Genomic DNA, 20,331 nt, shown 5'->3' on the forward strand with positions numbered 1-20,331 from the left:
TTATTCCCCCTGCTATTTGAGCTAGTTTGAGCTGGGAGTTAGCTTGATAATCGCCCCATTCCTATAGAGGGGTTAGGGCGTGTTTTTTTGGGGGGATTAAAAATCATATACTTGGTATTGAGAGCATTCATTTCAAGACCATGCTCTCCACAGAATGCCTCAAAACCCTCCAAGATACGCTGAATCCCCATTGGGGATTTCGAGAGCAGCAGGGTATCATCCGCAAACATGATTGCCGGCACCCTGCTGCCGCCGAGCCTTGGAGCGTCTTTGTTGGGCACCTTATTTAGGTGATCGATTATCCCGTTGACAAAGAGGCAAAACAGGGTGGGTGCTAGGACACATCCCTGCCTTACCCCTCTGCCAACGAGAAATCTTTTTGAGAGGCTGCCCATCCTCCCGCACCTAACCTGTGCATAGTTGTGTGTGTGCAAACGAACAATGATATCTAAAAGATCGGGGGGGATACCCAGGTGGGAGAGTACCGTCCATAGTTTACTCCGCGGAACCAAATCGAAGGCTGCGCGGAGGTCAACAAAGACGGTGTAGAACGTACCACCCTCCACCCGTACGTCTTCCAAAAGATGAGGGCCAAACGAAAAATTTGGTCCGTGGCTGAAACCATACTCCTGAACCCAGCCTGGAATGTACTTAGGATTGAATGGTCTATCATCCATTCCTGCAGGCGGTCAAGTATAAGCCTCGCGAATACTTTTTGTGAAACGTCTATGAGGCTGATCGGCCTGTAATTGGCTGGGAGCAGAGGAGAGCCCTTCTTAAAGATAGGGACAATCTCTGCCCCCAGCCAAGTACTAGGGACTGTCATTCCCCCAAGGATTGCATTAAAAACCTCCAGTAGGTAGGGGGCCCAAACCCTGGGTTGATGCTTAAATAGATCTCCTGGGATTTTATCTAACCCGGGAGCTTTAACCAATGGCAGCTTAGATATTACATTTAGAACCTCCCCCAGCGAAAATTGCATTGCCTTGGCACCCTCCATAATGTTAGAGTGCGCTGTTGGCCCACCAGAAGATGGGAGGTGATCAATCGGTAAGTAGTAGCTATGTAGCATTATCAACATGTGTAAGAGATTCTATGATATACCCCAACCTGCTAACTTCCACCACAATTTTCCTCGATCTACACTGTTGAAGGCTGATTTAAAATCAATATAGCAGAAGTATAATGGAGATTTAGATGTGCGGGCGGCGTCCCTAAGTAAAGAAATTGCCAGGATGTTCATGATCCTGCCGGTGGATATTATGAACCCAGTCTGGTTGTATGGAATTATGTTATTATTAGGAGTCCATGATGTCAACTCTTCCAAGACAGTTCTGGCAAAGTATTTGGCATCAACATTCATTAATGTTATAAGCTGATAGTTTGCCAGGAGGGATCTACTCCCTCCTTTAAATATAGGAGATATGATCTACCCCTTCCAGGAAGCAGGGATAGTTTGTGTGCTCCTTACTTCGGTAAATACTGGTGCCAGAGTTTCAGCCCAGAAGTCTGGCTTATATTTGAAGTCCGCAGGAGGTACGTAATTTGGGCCTGGGGCTCCCTATTTCCGTCCTTTTATTATCTGTTTTTTATAGTTACTGTATTTTAATCCAATAAGCCCTTATACCGCCTGTTTGAAGGAATTACCTGAAGATTTGTCTGTGAATATTTTTCTGCTGGATCATTAAAGTAGGTTGTTAAGTAGTGGACCCACAAAGCCTCTGTGATATGTGAATTTACTCCTCTATTATTTGCGTTGAGGAGTTGATTTACAGTGGTCCAAAATTTTGTGCTGTGATTAAATTTTTTATTGCTAGTGTAATTTAGCCCGAAGAACGTTGTCTTTATCTCTTTGGATTCTCCATTTTAGCTTTTTGATTCGTTTTTTGTTTGACTTCAGTGCTGCAAAGGCTGTTAAATCTCTAAGTGCTTTGTTCATTCGAGATATGTAGTCCTGAAATCTGATATCATGGTTTGCAGTGGAGGCTTCTTTATATATTTTGTTGTCACCTCTGGATTTTATTGGTTTAGAATGCTTTTCATAAAGTATACCAGTGAGCCTTTCCCACATGTTTACTGTTGTACTTTCCTTGCTTGAGATTTCCTCGAGCGTATCCATTACATTTTTGTGTAATTGGGCAAGCCTGACCGTGGTGCTCTTAATACGTCTGCAATTTACAAGATAAGTATTGTCTGTTATCTCCCTTATATACATCGAATGGGTAATATATGGGGAAAATGTAACCTCTTGTCGAGATGGTCACTGCCGGATCAATCCTTAATATGGAATAAGCAAATGTGTTGAAATATAGCTAGAGAGACAAATGTATAGTCCAAACACGAACTAATAATATCAGAATGAAATGTAGCATTAGGCGGGTTATCTGTTTGAAAGCTACCATTTACGGCCCTAAGCGATAGATGTTCAAGAACATCCAGAAGTTGGTGACCAGTTTTTGTCCATTTCCTTAGTGTGTTGCTGCCCTGGTCCTGTATTTCCCAAAGTGCAGACTTGGAGATTAATAGATCACTCACTGAAGAGCCCATTAAGTATAGATTAAAATCCCCAGATATTATGAAGTGTGTCATACTCTCCATCTCCAATAATCTCGTTAGTTTGTGCACTAACTTTTTACTACCGTTAAGTTTGTTTTTAGGGTGAAAGTAAGTAGAAATTAAAATAACTTCTGTTGCGACATCTTTGATGTTTATTGTACACTTGGTTGCATTCATTCCTGTCACCTTAATATCTAGAGTTGTTCCTGAGACTCCACTAGCTATCGTGATAAATGTAGCCAGCCCACCTGACGGATGCCCATGTTTTGCATTTTTTATAGCTGGTGCGAAGAAGCCTATATATCCTTGTATAAAGACAGGTTTCACTAACCACATTTCCTGGAGGAAAATGATATCGAAGGACGCTAGGTAAGTATGCAACTCTAGATCAACTAATTTGGAGTTTAGGTAATTTTTGTTCGGGGAGCACATACGCAGCGGTCTGGTGTTGGGACTTTTTTGGTTCATTCGAGCTGGATTTTGTCATGGTGAAATACAAGTGAGTATTACTGTCCTAACTATATCTCTTATGCCTTCTTGCAGCTTTTCCCGGACAGCCCACTCTAAGACTCGATGGAATTTATTTGAGAAACACACTGTCTGTGGAACCCATTGCTCCCTTTTTTCCTTGTGGTAGCAGGAGCAGTGGGTATCCTATCCTTTGTCCGTGGATAACCTTTATTCTCCATTTTTTGAGTGCTGGGCTGTCCGCAAGGATTCTTTTTGCAATTTCACTTTAAGACCACGTGGCCTTAGTTACTTCACCCCCAGGTGCTGCATCTGAGTACTCAAATTGTATTGAGGCCAGGTCTTTTGTTGTAATATTGCTTAGATTTGGAATCGCTGGCAACAGTCTTAAAGTATTTCCCCTGTTTAGAACGTTGTGTCCGCCTCTAGATACGTGTTCCAGGATCAAGATTAGAACTGAGGTGTTGGTCAAATAAATTGTTGCTTCAGTCTGAAAGCTTTCTAAGTTGGAACTTGTTTTGACGTGATCTAGTACCTTGTAAATGTTTCCTTGCTGGCTCAAGCTAGGCACTGTAACGTTTGCAGAGTCTCCGAGGGATATAAGGGGTTGAATGCTGATGGAAGATGTCGAAACTGATGTCGAAACTCGGTCCACAATCGGTTTTCAAATTGATGACATTTCAGTCTGCGTAGAGAAGTTATTTCCGCTTTTTACGGTAAGTACCTCATCCCATAAGCTATTTCTATCCCTTAAGACACTGGCTGTTGTGGATAGCATTTTTGGGTCGGTTGATACCTCAGTTTGAGCTGTCATAAACTCTGAGGCGGTTGCTTGCTGTACTGGTAGAGTATGTTGGGATACTAGCTACTGATAGAATTTGAGTAGTCACAGTAGGTTCTTTACCTAGCATTGCACAAATTGGGTCTAAATTAAGCATGGGCGGAAAATCCGTTTCGCTCGCGGATTTTGCGGATTTTCGGGAAATTCGCAATCCGCGAGATTCGCGAATCTCCCGCAAAATCCGCAAATCCGCGAGCAGCGGATTTTGCTCACACTGCTCGCACTGTTCGCGTGAGTTCGCGGCTTTCCAGTACAACTTCGCGCCCCGCGAATAAGTGCTAAATTGCAGAAATACGATCTTAGCAAAACTGAAACTACTTACCAGGTTCAAAAGTTCAGGCTCATCATTAGTAGCCATTTCCTGTAGTGCTTCCTGAGGGGCCCCTCCAGAGTTCAGTTGCCAGTTGCAACTATTATGTGACCCTGCTCTGAACCTCAGAATAGTTACACATATGCCACAAAGGTCCTGAATTACAGCTAAGGGAGACAAGCAGGAGCCAGGCTGGAAGTTAAAATCCATTAATCAGCCCCTAATTCATTATTGTCAGTTGGGGCAGGGCAGGTGTTGTAACTAATTTTGCAACAATGAAAGCACTTAGCAAGTGCAAAAGATCACTAATCAGGGCGCACTAAGGAAGCAGGTGCCAGCTAAAAAAATATTCTGTGACACATTAATCAGCCCCAAATTAATTCAGGTCACTTGAGGCAGGGAAGGTGTGCTTTGCTTTGCCGAAAATAATGTACACTGGACAACCAGAGGGTGTGGTGATGAAACAGAGGGTGGCATGGGTGGGCCAGAGGGTGGCATGAGTAGTCAGAGAGTGGCAGTGGTGACAGAGAGTGGCAGTGATGAAGAAGAGTGTCCCAAACAGGATGGACACGTAGAAACAACAAGTTCGCAAAACTTGCGACCCGAACCCGAACCGAAACCCTCGCGAACTGGCAGAAACACGGGCGAACACACAAAAAAAAAAATCCGCAAATTCGCGGGAATTCGCGGATTTTGCGGATTGCGAGTTCGCAAATCCGCAAAATTCGCGAACGCGAGATTCGCAAAATTCGCCCATGCTTAGTCTAAATAGCACGATGCTCCCTTTTCCTCTTCTGTCTGTATGGACCCAGTTACCTCTTTGGCATCCGGTCGTGATAAGGTCTCAAATAGGGGATAGAGTTGCACCTGTCCAGTAGCTTTTTTGTTCCGTCCCTTTCTTTTTTGTGCACGTCTATATTTAGCATTTCCTTTTTTTGGGTCCGGTCCACCTTCCCCCATGTTGACTGCCCTTCTTTAGTGTTGTTTTCCTTTGGGGGGTTCGCATTGGGTGCTGATTGCGTGCTTATGTTGGCCATTTCGTTGCTAGAACCAAAGGGGTCATCCAACATGAGGTTGAGACTAACAGCGTCTTCTAATTTTGTTGTCTGATTGGCCAGCCTCCCAGGTTGTGTACTTTGTTTCAGAATTTAGTAATACTCAGATTGTATGTAGTGCAAATTGTTTTTATTACTGTCTTTTAAAAGCACACACTTCACAGTTTAGCTGGTAGGTTCCTTACAAGACATCTTAAAAAGAATAACTTTGTCATCAGGAAGCATCATGTTATTCGATCAATTAAAGCCAATACTTGCTTCCAAGCACCCTTTCATTTGCAGAGTAACCTTGTGTGCATATTTATATTTCTTTCAGACAAGTAGGCACCCTGGCAAATAGGATTGTTTAGCTGTCTGCCTGTCCCTCAGTTTCACAGCATAGTAGTCTCCCTGCCTTACACTTCAGATGATGAATTTAAAATCTTGGAATTAACCATCCTGGGACACTTGTATTTTCACAAAAAGGAGGAGAACTATTTCTCTAAAATTAAAACAGTAGGGGCAGTCTCTCGAAGCAGGATACAGAGACGGTCGGCGGTGTTCCGAAAATCGTGTGGCATCAAACGGGCACAAGGCGTGACTTCAGCTCGCCTACCCTCAATCTAAACTTTGGGAGTGCGGACACCACCAATTTCTAAAATTCCATCTCCTCTGATAAATAGGCTGGCTTGAATGCGATGCCTATTTTGACCTTAAGAACTACAAGCACCTTTGAGCTACGTGGTCCTGACGAGATTTCCCTAAAATAAAAGGGTCATCGAAACGCGTAGACCTTCCTTCTACAGTATTAGGATTCTAAAAAAAGAAATTTTTCTAAATGAAAAAATTGTTCCTTCACTGTATAATTTGAAATTTGGAAATGCTGATTTGTATTAATTGATGTAATTCGTTGTTGTTTTTTTTGTCCTATGTATGTTGTACAGGTTGTATGTCGGAATGAATGACTGTGTCTTTGTATGAGAGAGATTTGAGTGGTATAGGCAATGTTTTTGAATTTTACGAAATCTTTTTGAAATATGTTCTTGCTGAAATTTTGAAAATTAAAAACGATTTATTCTGGATAAAAAGCGTCCTGAGGTGTACTGTTGAATTCAGTAGACCGAGTGGGTATTAATAACCTCCCCCTATAAAATAAGTGGCAATATTGGTGCTTGTGTTTGGTTTTTCAATACTTGCTTCCAAGCACCCTTTCATTTGCAGAGTAACCGTGTGTGCATATTTATATTTCTTTCAGACAAGTAGGCACCCTGGCAAATAGGATTGTTTAGCTGTCTGCCTGTCCCTCAGTTTCACAGCATAGTAGTCTCCCTGCCTTACACTTCAGATGATACATTTAAAATCTTGGAATTAACCATCCCGGGACACTTGTATTTTCACAAAAAGGAGGAGAACTATTTCTCTAAAATTAAAACAGTAGGGGCACGTTGTGCCCCTCCACCCACCCCCACATCGACTAATGAATGTTTGTACAACTGAACCTCAAAACTGGACAGAAAGTAGTTACATGGCCATTGGCCCAGGTATCCCACAAGAAGATGTTCTGCTGCAGTGAACTTGTGTTTCGGCAATTTTAATGCATATTTCAAACGGCCCTAAATAAAACATTTCAGGACAATGGTAACATTTCATACCCTTCGGCTGTGTCAGTTCTGACCAGAATTGCTTCTTTCTAGTGTTTATCCCTTGCTTTAACCATTTGAAGTAATAATTATTCCACAATGTGAATCAGCATCCTAAATTCTAGACCTTGGGTTCTGATGGATCCAGGTTTCATATATATAGAAACTTGCTTGGATTTAGCCATCTCGAAATAACATGTAACTTATTAACCAATATGTTTTGTATTATTAACAATTGCATTACACAACATTTCTAGTATCTAGGGGAAGCTTGCGTATGTGCTTTTACTAACAGTAACCCGAGTGCATTAAAATGTCTGCCAAAAACAAGGGAACTCTTTTGCACATGCGTATGCCACATCTATGTGGTGTGAATTATCTGTCGCTTTTGGTGGGAAATTCTTGCAGCTGCGCACTAGTATTAAAGATGGCTGCATCATGTCTCACACACTGATGCGCATGCTCCTGCTTGAACTAAACTTTGTTTGTCCTGCTTAACTATTAATGCTATACTTAAAACAAAGAAATGGGGTTAGAGTAGAAATAAGTGGTATACACAGTGCATTTATTTATTTTCGCATTCTAATGTGTCTCTCATTGACTTTAGTAATAGCTTGTATTTGGGCCTGAAGGGTGACATGTAACGCCATATTGAATTCCCTCTGCGCATGTGTTGAGAGCAGTGAGGGACCACAAGAGGTGGCTTTGAACTCCTGCCAATGACTGTCTTGCCTGTGATGCGCCTGGGAAGATGACCTGCAAAAGGATGACAACTTGCACATTTATCTCAACATTGTATACTAAATGAAATAATATTGCTTTGTGGAATAAAATGCATGGGAAAGTAAATTATGGCAGGGAACATTGATCAACTTTATTAAATAAAAATTATTTCATACTGGTATGGTGTGATGACCTCTCCTCAATGCTTTATCATTCCTAGGCAATCATGAATGCAACACGGTGTACCAATCAAATGTAGAGTCTGACAACACAATTAAACATTTCCTATATATAGTGACCAATAAACATATAATTACTACTGTCAATGAATAAAAAAGATTGAAAAAGTCAAAATTAGTCGTTTTTATTTATGTGAAAAGTTAAAAAATCCTCACGAAAGGATTCACATACTATCATACATAAATTGTTTTCATAATCAATTGTATTCTTCATCAAATTAACAGAACATTACAATCAGGAATAACATAATTCTGTAAAAAAATGTATATAAAATGTGTCAAAAATTAAATCTTGAAAGATTTAATTTTTGCCACATTTTGATGATTTGTTCCCTGTCCTAGGAATCTACCTATAATTGGTTCAGGGGGTCCTTGATAATTTCATTAAAAAAGTGATGACCTCTACTCATCATTCTGACCAATCAAGTAAAGCAACATTGGGGGGTGGTACATTGCCCTGGAAAACAGTATAACTAAAGTAGGGTTAGTCAGTTAGATTGTACGACTTGTCACAGACCTGTCACTGACCCAACGTATGCTGAAGGAGAGTCGAGAGCAGAGGGCTGGTTGAGCAGAAGAATCGGAGTTTCTTGAAGGGAGGAGAATCGATTATCCAGTCGGGGTCCGAGAGTAGCCAGAGAGGGGTTGTGACGCTGGCATTGCGCTTAGCTGAGGATACCTGTCCTGATCTGCACCTGTCCTGTCCTGTTGGCACCTGATTTTGTTGGGAGCCCTTCTTCTTCGTCCCAGCCCGTGGCCAGGGTTGGTCTTCGCACCATTCTAGGTAAATATACTCTATGTGGTATGTCCTTGTACCATTTTCCTTTTTCACCCTTCCCAGGTACCAATGTCTAGAACTGTAGCTCTAAAATCTTGCAGAATGATTGCTTTAATAATTATTTTCTTACTTGACAAGTTTTTAGTTTCACTATTGTGACTGTTAACTCACAAAATATTGCATAGATAAAGTGTTTAAAACTTTCCCTAGTCCGTGGTAATTTTTTATGAAGGGAAAAGTTATTCACTACCTATTATGCTAACACCTTTTGATCCTTAGGGCTTAGAGTACGGGGGACAATGATTGGTAAATCATGGTGTACAGGTATAAGTCCTAGAGAGAATAAGAGAATACAATTCTGATAGGCAGGAGATTAAGCAGGATTACCGGTTCAAGGTGTGATTGTTTATGGGCCCAGGTGAGTATGGTAAAATTGAGCTGGTAATCCCGTGCCATCAATTCACCAAAGTGCTATATACAAGATCAGTTGACTGATAAAAGACAAACGTGCATACCTGGTTAAGTATCTGACTGCTAAAACCCAATTCTGCCAGATCAAACTGCAGGACATCTCCAGTAGTGCCTAGGAAACAGAAAACATGATCATTGACTACGTGAAAGCAGGCAGCTGACATGTTTGGAATAGTTTTGTCGTTGGGTTTGTCTTTTATAGTCAGACATGTAGATTTTCCACTGGAGGACATAAAATCAACATTCTATTCAATACACAGAGGCTGTTACTATGCAATATATCCTTTATCGCACCACACTAACTCCATTAATGTACCATGTCAAGGGACATAGAACTTATCATCATTCCAAAGTTCAATAAAAAGACTGAGCACACAGCCATCTTCCTTCATATGGTGGCCGCAAACACAATACTGAACAGCAAAAGGTTTGATTTCCTAAGAAAACTTCTCTTCACCTTCGCAACACAATAATAATATTTTTGAACTCCACCATACCCTCTCTGTACATCCGTGGAATTCAACCTGAAACTGCAAGAAAAACAACCAGATAAATGTTAAAAGGACTCTGTAAATATGGCCAGGAAAATGTAGACTCTATGTCTTTAATAAAATGCAGATTTTCTGGCATCCGAGTCAAGGGTAACCATCACTTTATTTGCCAAAGAAGTTCTAGGACATTCTGACCTTAACTTTATAAAAATATCTTTTGGAATTTGTCTACACAACCACAATTCAATGTACTCAGCTACTTGATAAGCCGGATTCTACCCAGGTGAAAGGGGATGCTTTCAAAAAGAATCAAAAATGCTCCTGGCTTGGGGATCTTTTTCGCTCACCTCCAGATTAGTAACCCTTTCATCCTAAATTTTTGAATCCTGATATTTTTACTCAAAGTTCGATGAATAACTGATCTCCACTTCTGCGGTGCTAGATGACTCATTGCATCGCACCACAGTATGCTTCTGCATCATATTCATTGCTTTTTGAAATCCTTCTGGGCCTTTCTTTTTCCCATTATTTGTACCCTCAGCACAATCCTGGTCTGTGAGGCTACAGAGCCATGTTCTGCCTCAACAGATCCACATTTCTTTGCCTGAAACATACTATCGTCAATATGCTTTCTCTTACAAGATAACTCCTCCCCATGCTTCCTATTTTTTTCTGTATTCCTGGCTGACCAGAATTGCTACTCCTCTGCACCATGTGGCAACCCTTTGAAAATCAACAGCTCTAATTTTATCTCCATCTTGCTACTAATTTCTGCAGAAATTCCATCTATGGCCTTAATAATGCGGTCCTCCTTGGGATCTTCCTGTGGTCTCGCCGATTCCTCATCGATTTTAAAGTTGTGTTTTTCGATTCATTAATTATCCTGTCAGTAAGCAAAAACGGTCAGCACTGACACTCAATATCCACAAACGTATGAATTACTAACGGATTTCCTCATGAAAATATATAGCAATTGTCCAAAGTAATAAAATGTCAGTTGTACAAACCAGATCTCTGCATGTACAAAACCAAAAGGAATCGAAACAACACTGTTTACTTGAGCACACGCTATGTCAGCTGTGCACTTCCAGAGCTGATTGTGGCATGAAGTCAAAGTCCCGGCGCGCATCTACCATTAGCAGTGATACAGTAAACACGCATGGCAGCCACAAGCAGGCATCTGATGGTTGATTACATTTATCAACCATAATACGCCCAACTGTGCGCACTGCTTAGATTCTGAAGCACTCTGGCTAAAGCCCAATAAAAGATCATGCTAAATCAATGTAAGCATAATCTTGAATAGTGCCTAAGACCACGTCCATCACAAAACCCACCAAAATACACTTTTTTTCAAAGCCATTCACTCATCAGACAACATGCCTCATGCTGTTACCATGAAAATAAGATGTATTTACCAAAACGCATCCTAAAAAAGTTGTCACTCTTCCAATCTTTATGAAAACACAGCCATAAAAGTCCCATACTAGATAATAAACTTTATAAAACACTCCTATCTGTTTGTGAGCAGCAACAATAAAAAAAAAGAAGATGGCTAAATGCTCAATGTTTGTATTGAACGTTGGAATGTTGATGAGTTCTATGTTCTGTTGAAGAGGTGTTGTGAGTCGAGCAATAAAGGAGATTGAGTGGTGAAATAAAGGACTATTGCATAATGTTAGCCTCTTGTTTTTGACATAAGCATAGGTAGGGTTTTGGATTCTGAGAGCCCAGAGATATATAGGTTCAAGGGCAGGTGCTCCTCAACATGCAGAAGCATTCTACTATAATATTCCAAGGACACTTTGCCACCAAAAAGTTAGGGCATCTCTGTTTCAGAATCCCTAGGATTCTCTAGTCAAGCATAAGCTTTACTTTTAAGAATCTCCTGGGTACTCTTTTGTAAAGTTTTTGACACTATCTTCTTGAAAATCCTTAATAGTCTTTAGTGGAATGCCCATATATTATAAAATATCCAGGTCCCTCTCTTCTAGATATTTCAGAGAGCTTGACTTAAAATCTTCATGACGACCTTCCCAAGAATCTCACGGGGTCTCTGTTATTTTCTTTTACCTTCTGAGTAGTCTCTCCTGGAATCTTTGAGGCATCCTGCTATAGAACTTCCTTTGTACTCTGATTCACAATATCCCAAGCTTTTTTTCTAAAATCACCAGAGCTTTAGGTTCTTGGATCTGCATGACATTATTTTATACAACCACCTGGACACTCTGTTATGGACTTCTCATGATGTTGCTTCCTCAAAATCCAGAGACTTTCATTAAAATTTGCGTCACTTGTCATCTTAAGCCCTTTGTTCTAGAATCAGAAGAGATGCAAGGAAAAAAGATCTGGAGTCCTCAGGACACAGTTCTAGAATACACATGATACGTTTTCTAGAAACACCAGGCCCCCTGTCCTAGAAAGATATTACTGTCTAAAATCTACTGGGCACTCTATTCTAAAGTCTCTCAGCTGTCTAACTCAGAAGGTTGACTGTGATTTTATTATAGTCTTTCCCGGGCACTTTTCTTAGAACATCAGATGACTTCTTCTATTCCTGAAATCTCATGGCAAGCAGTTGTAAAAGAAGCTGTATTCTAGAATTTCCAATCCACAATATTGTATAATGTTGATGCCACTTTGCCATGATCAAATCTTGTAGGTACTTTGTCCCAGTTATATATCCATGGCTACTTATTGTAGTCTCCAGGCCACTCTGTTCTAGAATATCCAGGGCACTCAGCCATATTAGTACCTCATTGCTACTTTTTCCCCTCTTTTGCAGAATCGTATGGGCATATTGTCAACCTGGAATATTTATGGTACACTTCTTACCTTTGATATTGCTTCTCATAGGTATCCTCTAGAATAGTCAAGGCTTTCTCTTCTGGGATTACTATGGGACTATATGTCTCTCAGTAGTGTGCTATGTTCTATTATCCTACGGGTGCCCTATTATGGAATCTCATTTGCACTCTGTTCTGAAATCTGCAGAGCACCCAGTAATAGAATTCCTACAGCACTCTCTGCCAATACAACGGACGCCTGGTTCTAGAATCGCCAGAACACTCACTTTTAAACTTTCAAGAGCATTTAGAGCCTTCTTTTTTTATGCAAATGTGTTCTATAGAACACTCAGTTTAGGCCATGATGTAATGCAATGACGATTGTCCAAAGTTAGGTAAGAGATGACTCTTGATATAAATGAAGACAGCAAGATTAGCATTAAGCATTAATCTTAATTGCCATTTCCACAGCACTTTAATGCATACCCTGCATGTAACTTAGCAACTTTAGATTCAGAATGTCTTTTATTTTTTCTTATGTCCTATGAACTTCAACGTTCTTCCTCTTTGACTGCTACAAGACTGCAAACTCCATAATTTCCTTCCTTTTCCTTCCTTTGTTTAATCTTACTCTTCGTTCTCCTGGTCTATTGTCCTTCTGCAAACAAAGCAAATCAAATTTGCACCTACCATTTTCTTGCATTTATCTTAACCTCATTGCTTTTTTCATGTTTGAAACTTTCTCACCTAGAAGTAGTAGGAGGAATAATGCTCCCATAACGTTGGAGGGTCATACTTTTTTGTCAAAACCCAACCAGCAGCCATGTTTCCACTGGCGGCTCCCCTCATTGGCTCCACTGGCAGAAACCTTACACCAACGTCCTGACGGACTTGGGACCATCAAATAAGCATAAGAGACTGTCCACACTATTTAGAACAGACAATCTGATGTACTGTTTCTTCTGTTCAGGGCCGACAGGAAAAGCCTGTCTGTCCGAACAAAAAAGAAAAATTACCTCTAGATGCTGGGAGATCCTGCCCAGGGCCTTGGGATCAGTAGTATTTTGTTTTGCAAGAATAAACTCCCACTTTAGGAGTATGTTTTTCTGAAACAAAAAGTTTGCTGAGCAGCCACATGAACCATGATGGTCTGTCAGCACATTTTCAATAACATTGCTCCTTTGCATCACCAGGTCAGTGCAGAGTTCTAAATGTGGTCTGCTGGAGTAGTAGTAATAGTGATGATCTTGGCACCCCTGGCAGACGGCAGACTGGTTGCCATACTCTAAATGAGTGCCTTAGTTCAGGGGAAGCTTCACATTTCTGAAAACCCTGCACAACCTCATGTATTTCACCAATCTGCTTCTTTCCAAATGTTTTCCACCCTTCCTCCACATGCAAATACCATAACTATCATAGCCTCTCAAACAGAATGGGCCTTGAATTTAGAAGCATCCACTCCAGACTCCTCTCACCCACCTCACAATCTTTCCAGTTGACACTCCTTATAATGGCTTTACGTATGAAATTAAAAACACACCTTACTGTCTGGTCTATTGGCTTTCATGTTATTTTCATATATAGAGCTCATCACACATAACGTTTTATTTTCATCAAAACAAGTATAAAAACTCATAGTCCTGCACCTGAAATAACACACCAAAATGTATGAGTCACCTCCAAAGCAAACACAGTGCAGCCAATTTCCAACTTAATTTCTTGAAGCTCAAAAATCTATTAAGGACCAGTTGATTTTTTTCCCAACATCACATATACAGTTATTCCTTGTTCCAGGAGGCCTCCTTAATGTAATTCCTTTAAAATGTTTACATATCAAAAATATCCTGCCCTGTAGATCTGCTATTCATTAACCAATTACCTGCTGCTATCGCAGACCTACAACAATTCACAGTTCGATAGCCCACATTCTTCTAAAATAACTCTGTTAGAAAATTAACCGCTCTATACCAGAGACCTCCACATGATCATATGGCTGAGATACCCGCCACCCCCTCTCAACACAATCCCCAAGAATTGGGAAACCGGAAACAGTTTTTGAACTTTTGGAAGGCGGGAAGGGAGTTACCCTTCCCGGCCGTATTTATTAAAATATGAAACAAAATCAAAACATTAAAATAACAGTTTCATATTATGTACAATTTCATTTCCACATTACGATGTTTGGCTAACCTTAACAGATCTTTAATACAAAGGTTCTCCTAGCCGAACTAACATCCTACAAAACATTTGACTTGAATTTGTACATCCTAACGTTAAGGGCCAACGGCAAGGTCGTAACCGGTGTCAGATCCCTAAACCAGAAATACCACCCTCACTTGTGAGGGGAGCGACCGCACAGAGGCGTACCTCAAGTGCATCTACCAATTTCCCTTGGACTTGACGGGGGCCCCAATGAACTCGACGCCATTTAACGGTCGTCCGAGGACTCGTGTGAGGTGTCTAAAAGGTAGCGTAAACCCCCTCCCGCACCCCACACAACTTACCCATCTGCCGTCGCAGATGTCCTGGCCCCGGGAAATTCCCCAGGAGGGCCCGTAGCCCCTCCTATCCAGGAAGGGGCCTTGACCACCTTTCCTTTCCTTCCGGCGGCCTATCCTTAGACGGGACCGCCTCCCCGTTGAGGGGCCAATTGGCCACCTCCCCCGAGCGCTCCCATCCGTAATGGGTGACGCCCCCCCATAGGGATCTTCCAATTACTGCTCACCGATCATGACCTTACCGCCCGACCAAAATAAATACGACAATTCTACCTAACTTACTAAGATTACAAAACAAACATAACTTATTACAAGCATAAATACTGATCAATACTAGTGCAAAATTACTTTATTTGCAAAACATACTGAAAATAACCATTCTTTATTGCATATTCAAAAATTTCACGACAATCATCACAACCTGCAAGAAAAAGAGTTACCATATCAAAACTTTATTCAAAACAACTCGCTGTCCTCAGGGGCTGGTGGGTGGGTCAAAATTGGCTCTTCGTTCCGTCTCGAGCTCACGTGCAGCGGGGAGGTGCAGCTTCAGAGCACTCGAACAAGAGGATGCTTTCTTGGCTTTTGCTCCTTTTATCCGTCTTCAGGGCGGGCGTAAACCCGCCCCCGCCTGCCTCCGAGGGCGTGGCCGGCCGCGTCAGTGTCTAGGACAACCCACTCTAGGGCGGGAAAAAGGCGCGCCCCGGCTACGCCGCTTCGGGCATACCAGCCGAGACTCGCCTCCCGCCCAAGATGGCTTCCCGGGGGCATCGTGGTACTCCACCATACGTTCGGGGGGACCGAATGGTCGCCCCTTTCCATATGGCTGAGATACCCGCCACCCCCTCTCAACACAATCCCCAAGAATTGGGAAACCGGAAACAGTTTTTGAACTTTTGGAAGGCGGGAAGGGAGTTACCCTTCCCGGCCGTATTTATTAAAATATGAAACAAAATCAAAACATTAAAATAACAGTTTCATATTATGTACAATTTCATTTCCACATTATGATGTTTGGCTAACCTTAACAGATCTTTAATACAAAGGTTCTCCTAGCCGAACTAACATCCTACAAAACATTTGACTTGAAATTGTAGATCCTAACGTTAAGGGCCAACGGCAAGGTCATAACCGGTGTCAGATCCCTAAACCAGAAATACCACCCTCACTTGTGAAGGGAGCGACCGCACAGAGGCGTACCTCAAGTGCATCTACCAATTTCCCTTGGACTTGACGGGGGCCCCAATGAACTCGACGCCATTTAACGGTCGTCCGAGGACTCGTGTGAGGTGTCTAAAAGGTAGCGTAAACCCCCTCCCGCACCCCACACAACTTACCTATCTGCCGTCGCAGATGTCCTGGCCCCGGGAAATTCCCCAGGAGGGCCCGTAGCCCCTCCTATCCAGGAAGGGGCCTTGACCACCTTTCCTTTCCTTCCGGCGGCCTATCCTTAGACGGGACCGCCTCCCCGTTGAGGGGCCAATTGGCCACCTCCCCCGAGCGCTCCCATCCGTAATGGGTGACGCCCCCCATAGGGATCTTCCAATTACTGCTCACCGATCATGACCTTACCGCCACAGGCCGGATAGTTGACCGGCTATCCGGACCCCCCACTCCTGCCTAAAGGTCATGTTCTAAACCCTTCAACCAAGCTATGAGGTCTCCTATGAGTAACTCATTCCCCACCCGGGACAAATGAACCCCGTCCCCCAAATACATACTGTCCCCTTTGATACAACCATGCGAAACAGAATGCAGTGTACTTGATCGAAACAATCTACTCACTTTGTTATTTATTTTCCTTACTGAATGATTCAGAGCAGAAACCGAAATAGCCCCCCGCCACACTTTCCGTGGGATCATATGGGACCATGCAATTGTGCACCCTGGAACTCTTCTTGCCAACCAACTTACTGTGGAAAGCATTGCCTCAAGAAGAAGTCGTCTACCAGTGGCCACCAGATCGTTGCCCCCAAGATGGACTATGATTATAGACGGCGGTGACCTTGTCCGCCCTAACAAACCCTCGAAAAAGGATTGAAACTGGTCAATACAGAGCCCGCCCTTTCCGTAGAAGGACACCCTGTACCCGTATTCCCCAGCCACGTGAATCATATCACCTGCTTTGAATACGTCCGTGGCACGCCTCACGTATGAGTGGCCCACGACCCACACCTCCTTTTTCGCAGTCGGTGATTTCTGACCGCTGGTCCCCAGGTGTCGGGTCGACTGCACAGTCCGCCCCGCTTCGTAAGCTTGCGCAACTGAAAACCAAACAAAAACAAGAAGCGTGAGTATATCATTACAGCTTCACAACATGTGCAACCGCACATACCTTTTATAACAGTTCGAGGACCAACGCCCCACACGTTTTACTTCCTCTACACTCAGACCCTTGGCTGTAGCCTCAGTAGCAGCCCCTATCCGAAAGGAATGGGTCCCGAACTCGCCGGGGTTCAAGCCCGCGGCCGAAATCGACATCGCAAGCACCCTCTGGAACTGAAACCTCGTCAGTGGGGTGGCGTCAGCGTGTCGCAACAAGGTCCCCCCCCATGCTGCCACCCTCTGCGCTAAGTATTCCTCTACGCACACCACAGGGCACATGGAAGAACCGGGGATCCTCTGAATGATTACGCAGTCCCCGATTGCATCCTGATCGGATTTGGACCTAACAAACGAGACCGTCATCGTCTCCCCCCTGACCTGAATGTGCTCCCGGCACAGTCCCCCCATCGTATCCCGCTTGTTCTTTGCCACTAATTCGCTTACCCGCATAGCCCCATGGAATGCTAGTGCAAATGCGGCTCGGAACAACACTGCTTCGTACTGGGATGAACACGTTGCCGGGAGTACGGACCATAACAGGGTCAGCCTATCCAGACCTATCGGGTGCCTCTCATCTACTCTGCGACCCTCAAGGCGTTGCCACCCACGTAGCGCTTTCTGCACAACGAAAGACGCTGTCGGGTCCTGGATCCCATGAGCCTTTGCCATAAAGGAAATGGCGGCCCGATGCCTCTGGGCCGTAGCTACTGATTTGCCTGCCTGACGTAAAGAGAGCAGAAATTTCACTACAAACTCTTCCTGACCCCAAAGTTCCCCCCTAGCAGTACCCAAAAAGGCCCAATAGGAACGGAACGCCCCTTCATATGCCTTCCTCGTCCTGGGTGCTAAACTCTCTCCCACGAGGTGTTGTAGTTCGGGGCACCGAGAGACCAGAGAGCTTCGGGAAAGGGTGCCGCCACCGGGTCCGCTGTGGGCAGAAAACCCCAGAAGGCCTGCATACGGAAACGAGAAAGCGCATCAGCTGCTTGGTTCATCACCCCCGGCACATGTCTTGCCCTAAACAGTACATTCAGTTGCATGCATAACAACACAATTTCCTTGAGCAGTCTCAGAATCAATTTGCATCGTGCTGCCTGACTATTGATACACTCAACCACGGTCATGTTATCAGACCAGAACACCACAGAGTGATCACGGAACCCCTCGGGCCAAGTTTTCAGTGCCACCAAAATAGGGAAAAGTTCGAAAAAAGCAATGTTACTTGTCAACCCGCACTCGTGCCACCATGACGGCCATTTTTGAGCCGACCATTGTGCGCCAAATATGGCACCAAAACCTATACTCCCCGCCGAATCTGTCCACAGCCCCAGCTCCTCGGAGGACATCGCCGGCCTGTTCCAGACAACTCGACCATTGAAATCCGCCAGGAATGCCAACCAAATGCGCATGTCCTGGCGAACCTCTGCCGAGAGCCTCGTGCGATGATGACCTTCCTTCAGGCCGACCATGGCTTGTGCAATCGAGCGGGAAAAGGGGCGCGCCATTGGCATCACTCTCAGGGCAAAATTCAACTGACCCACCACCTGTTGCAATTGATGCAGGTTTACTTTTGTTGCATGAATACATGTCTCAAGGGATAACCTGAATTTTAACACTTTTTCCTTGGGTAATCGAAAACAACCTTCTACCGAGTCGAGCTCGATCCCCAGAAACTCGAGCAAGGTCGAGGGACCCACAGTCTTACCTGGTGCCAATGGCACACCGAATTGATTCATTAAGACACGAAATTCATGTAAAGCCTGTCCACACTCAGGATCCCCGGCTGCCCCCAAAAACAGAAAGTCATCGAGATAGTGCATAACATGTTGAAAACATGTCTTCCTTGTGAATACCCATTGCAGAAAACAACTGAACTTCTCGAAATAGGCACAGGAAATCGAGCACCCCATTGGCATACATCTATCCATGTAATAGCGACCCTGAAACTGAAAACCAAGGAGACGCTGATCGTCTGGGTGTACCGGGAGCAACCGGAATGCTGACTCGATGTCCGATTTTGCCATCAGCGTCCCGGGCCCCAGGCGATTCAACATGGCAACGGCCTCATCGAAAGATGCGTACCGCACCGAACACACTTCCGGGTCTATCGCGTCATTCACGGAAAGACCACGTGGGGCTGACAAGTTATGTATCAGCCGAAACTCACCCGGGTCCTTCTTGGGGACCACCCCTAGAGGGGAACAAACAAAGTTAGCAACCGGTGGCAAATCGAATGGACCGGCGACGCGACCTCGAGTCACCTCTTTCCCAATCTTTACCTGTACCACCGCCGTGTGCTGCAAGACCGACAGTTGATTCTTACAATTTGCTACACCTTGAAAATCCCCCACTGGGATGCGGAAACCATATGAAAACCCGTTTCGCAACACCCCAGCGGAAGCATGATCCGGGTATTCGTTGAGCCAAGGAATCATTGCCATGGTATCAATCGGGGTAGGTAAAGGCGCCCCTCGGACTATATCAGACCTGTTTGGCGCCTCCCTTACCACCGTTATCACCCGTTTTGGCTCTGCACATGGACTCAGGATGGGATGGCTGCCCACACCCCCCACACTCATGTCTGAATTTGCATGACCCCTGGGGCCTCGTACATTTCCCTCTGTTAAAATTCCAACAGATCCCCCTTTTACCTGTGTTGCCACTCGGCTTCGAGTGGTACTCGTTACCTGCACCCGTCCGAAAGGGTGTCCCAGAGTTTTGGCGGGAAGATTCCCCCCGTTACTCCCTAACAATGGCACCTTCAACATTCCTGTACTCTCCATTTTTTGCCATGACACCGAGTCGTAACAATCCCAAGTCAAAAATGGGTCGTGTTCCTTAGCTTTTCTAAAAAGATTGTCATAGCAGAACCACTGATTGCCCCCATATGCTACGGAATACTCCATGATACGTGATTGATAAATTGGCAACTCGGTCAACAACTCGGGCCTGCGCTCGCCCATGATGGAGGTAAAAATGCCCCACGCTCTGCCCCAAGTACCAATGTTTTCGTCAACCTTAAAGGCGGCCATTTTTGCGCGCCAAACACTCGGATGCATGAGCTCCTTTTGGCTCTTAACATGCTCCATCTCGTAATGATCGGTAAGTAAAGAAAAAATGTTCACATACTTATTCGCCCAAATCTTTTCCTTAACTTCCAGTGGAACATGC

The 20,331-nt window shown here is 43.9% G+C and overlaps 1 protein-coding gene across 1 annotated transcript in view; it reads right to left on the bottom strand.

Annotated features, from left to right (window-relative positions):
• Window positions 1-20,331, bottom strand: part of ITGAE (integrin subunit alpha E) — a 771,961-nt gene that overhangs the window by 390,785 nt on the left and 360,845 nt on the right. Inside the window, exon 12 of the mRNA XM_086955032.1 lies at window positions 9,105-9,172. Within this exon, the coding sequence (XP_086811158.1) occupies window positions 9,105-9,172 (68 nt within the window). The remainder of the gene's footprint in view (window positions 1-9,104; window positions 9,173-20,331) is intronic.

The sequence above is a fragment of the Lissotriton vulgaris genome, chromosome 2_1 (genome assembly GCF_964263255.1).
Source record: "Lissotriton vulgaris chromosome 2_1, aLisVul1.2, whole genome shotgun sequence".
NCBI lineage: Eukaryota > Metazoa > Chordata > Amphibia > Caudata > Salamandridae > Lissotriton > Lissotriton vulgaris.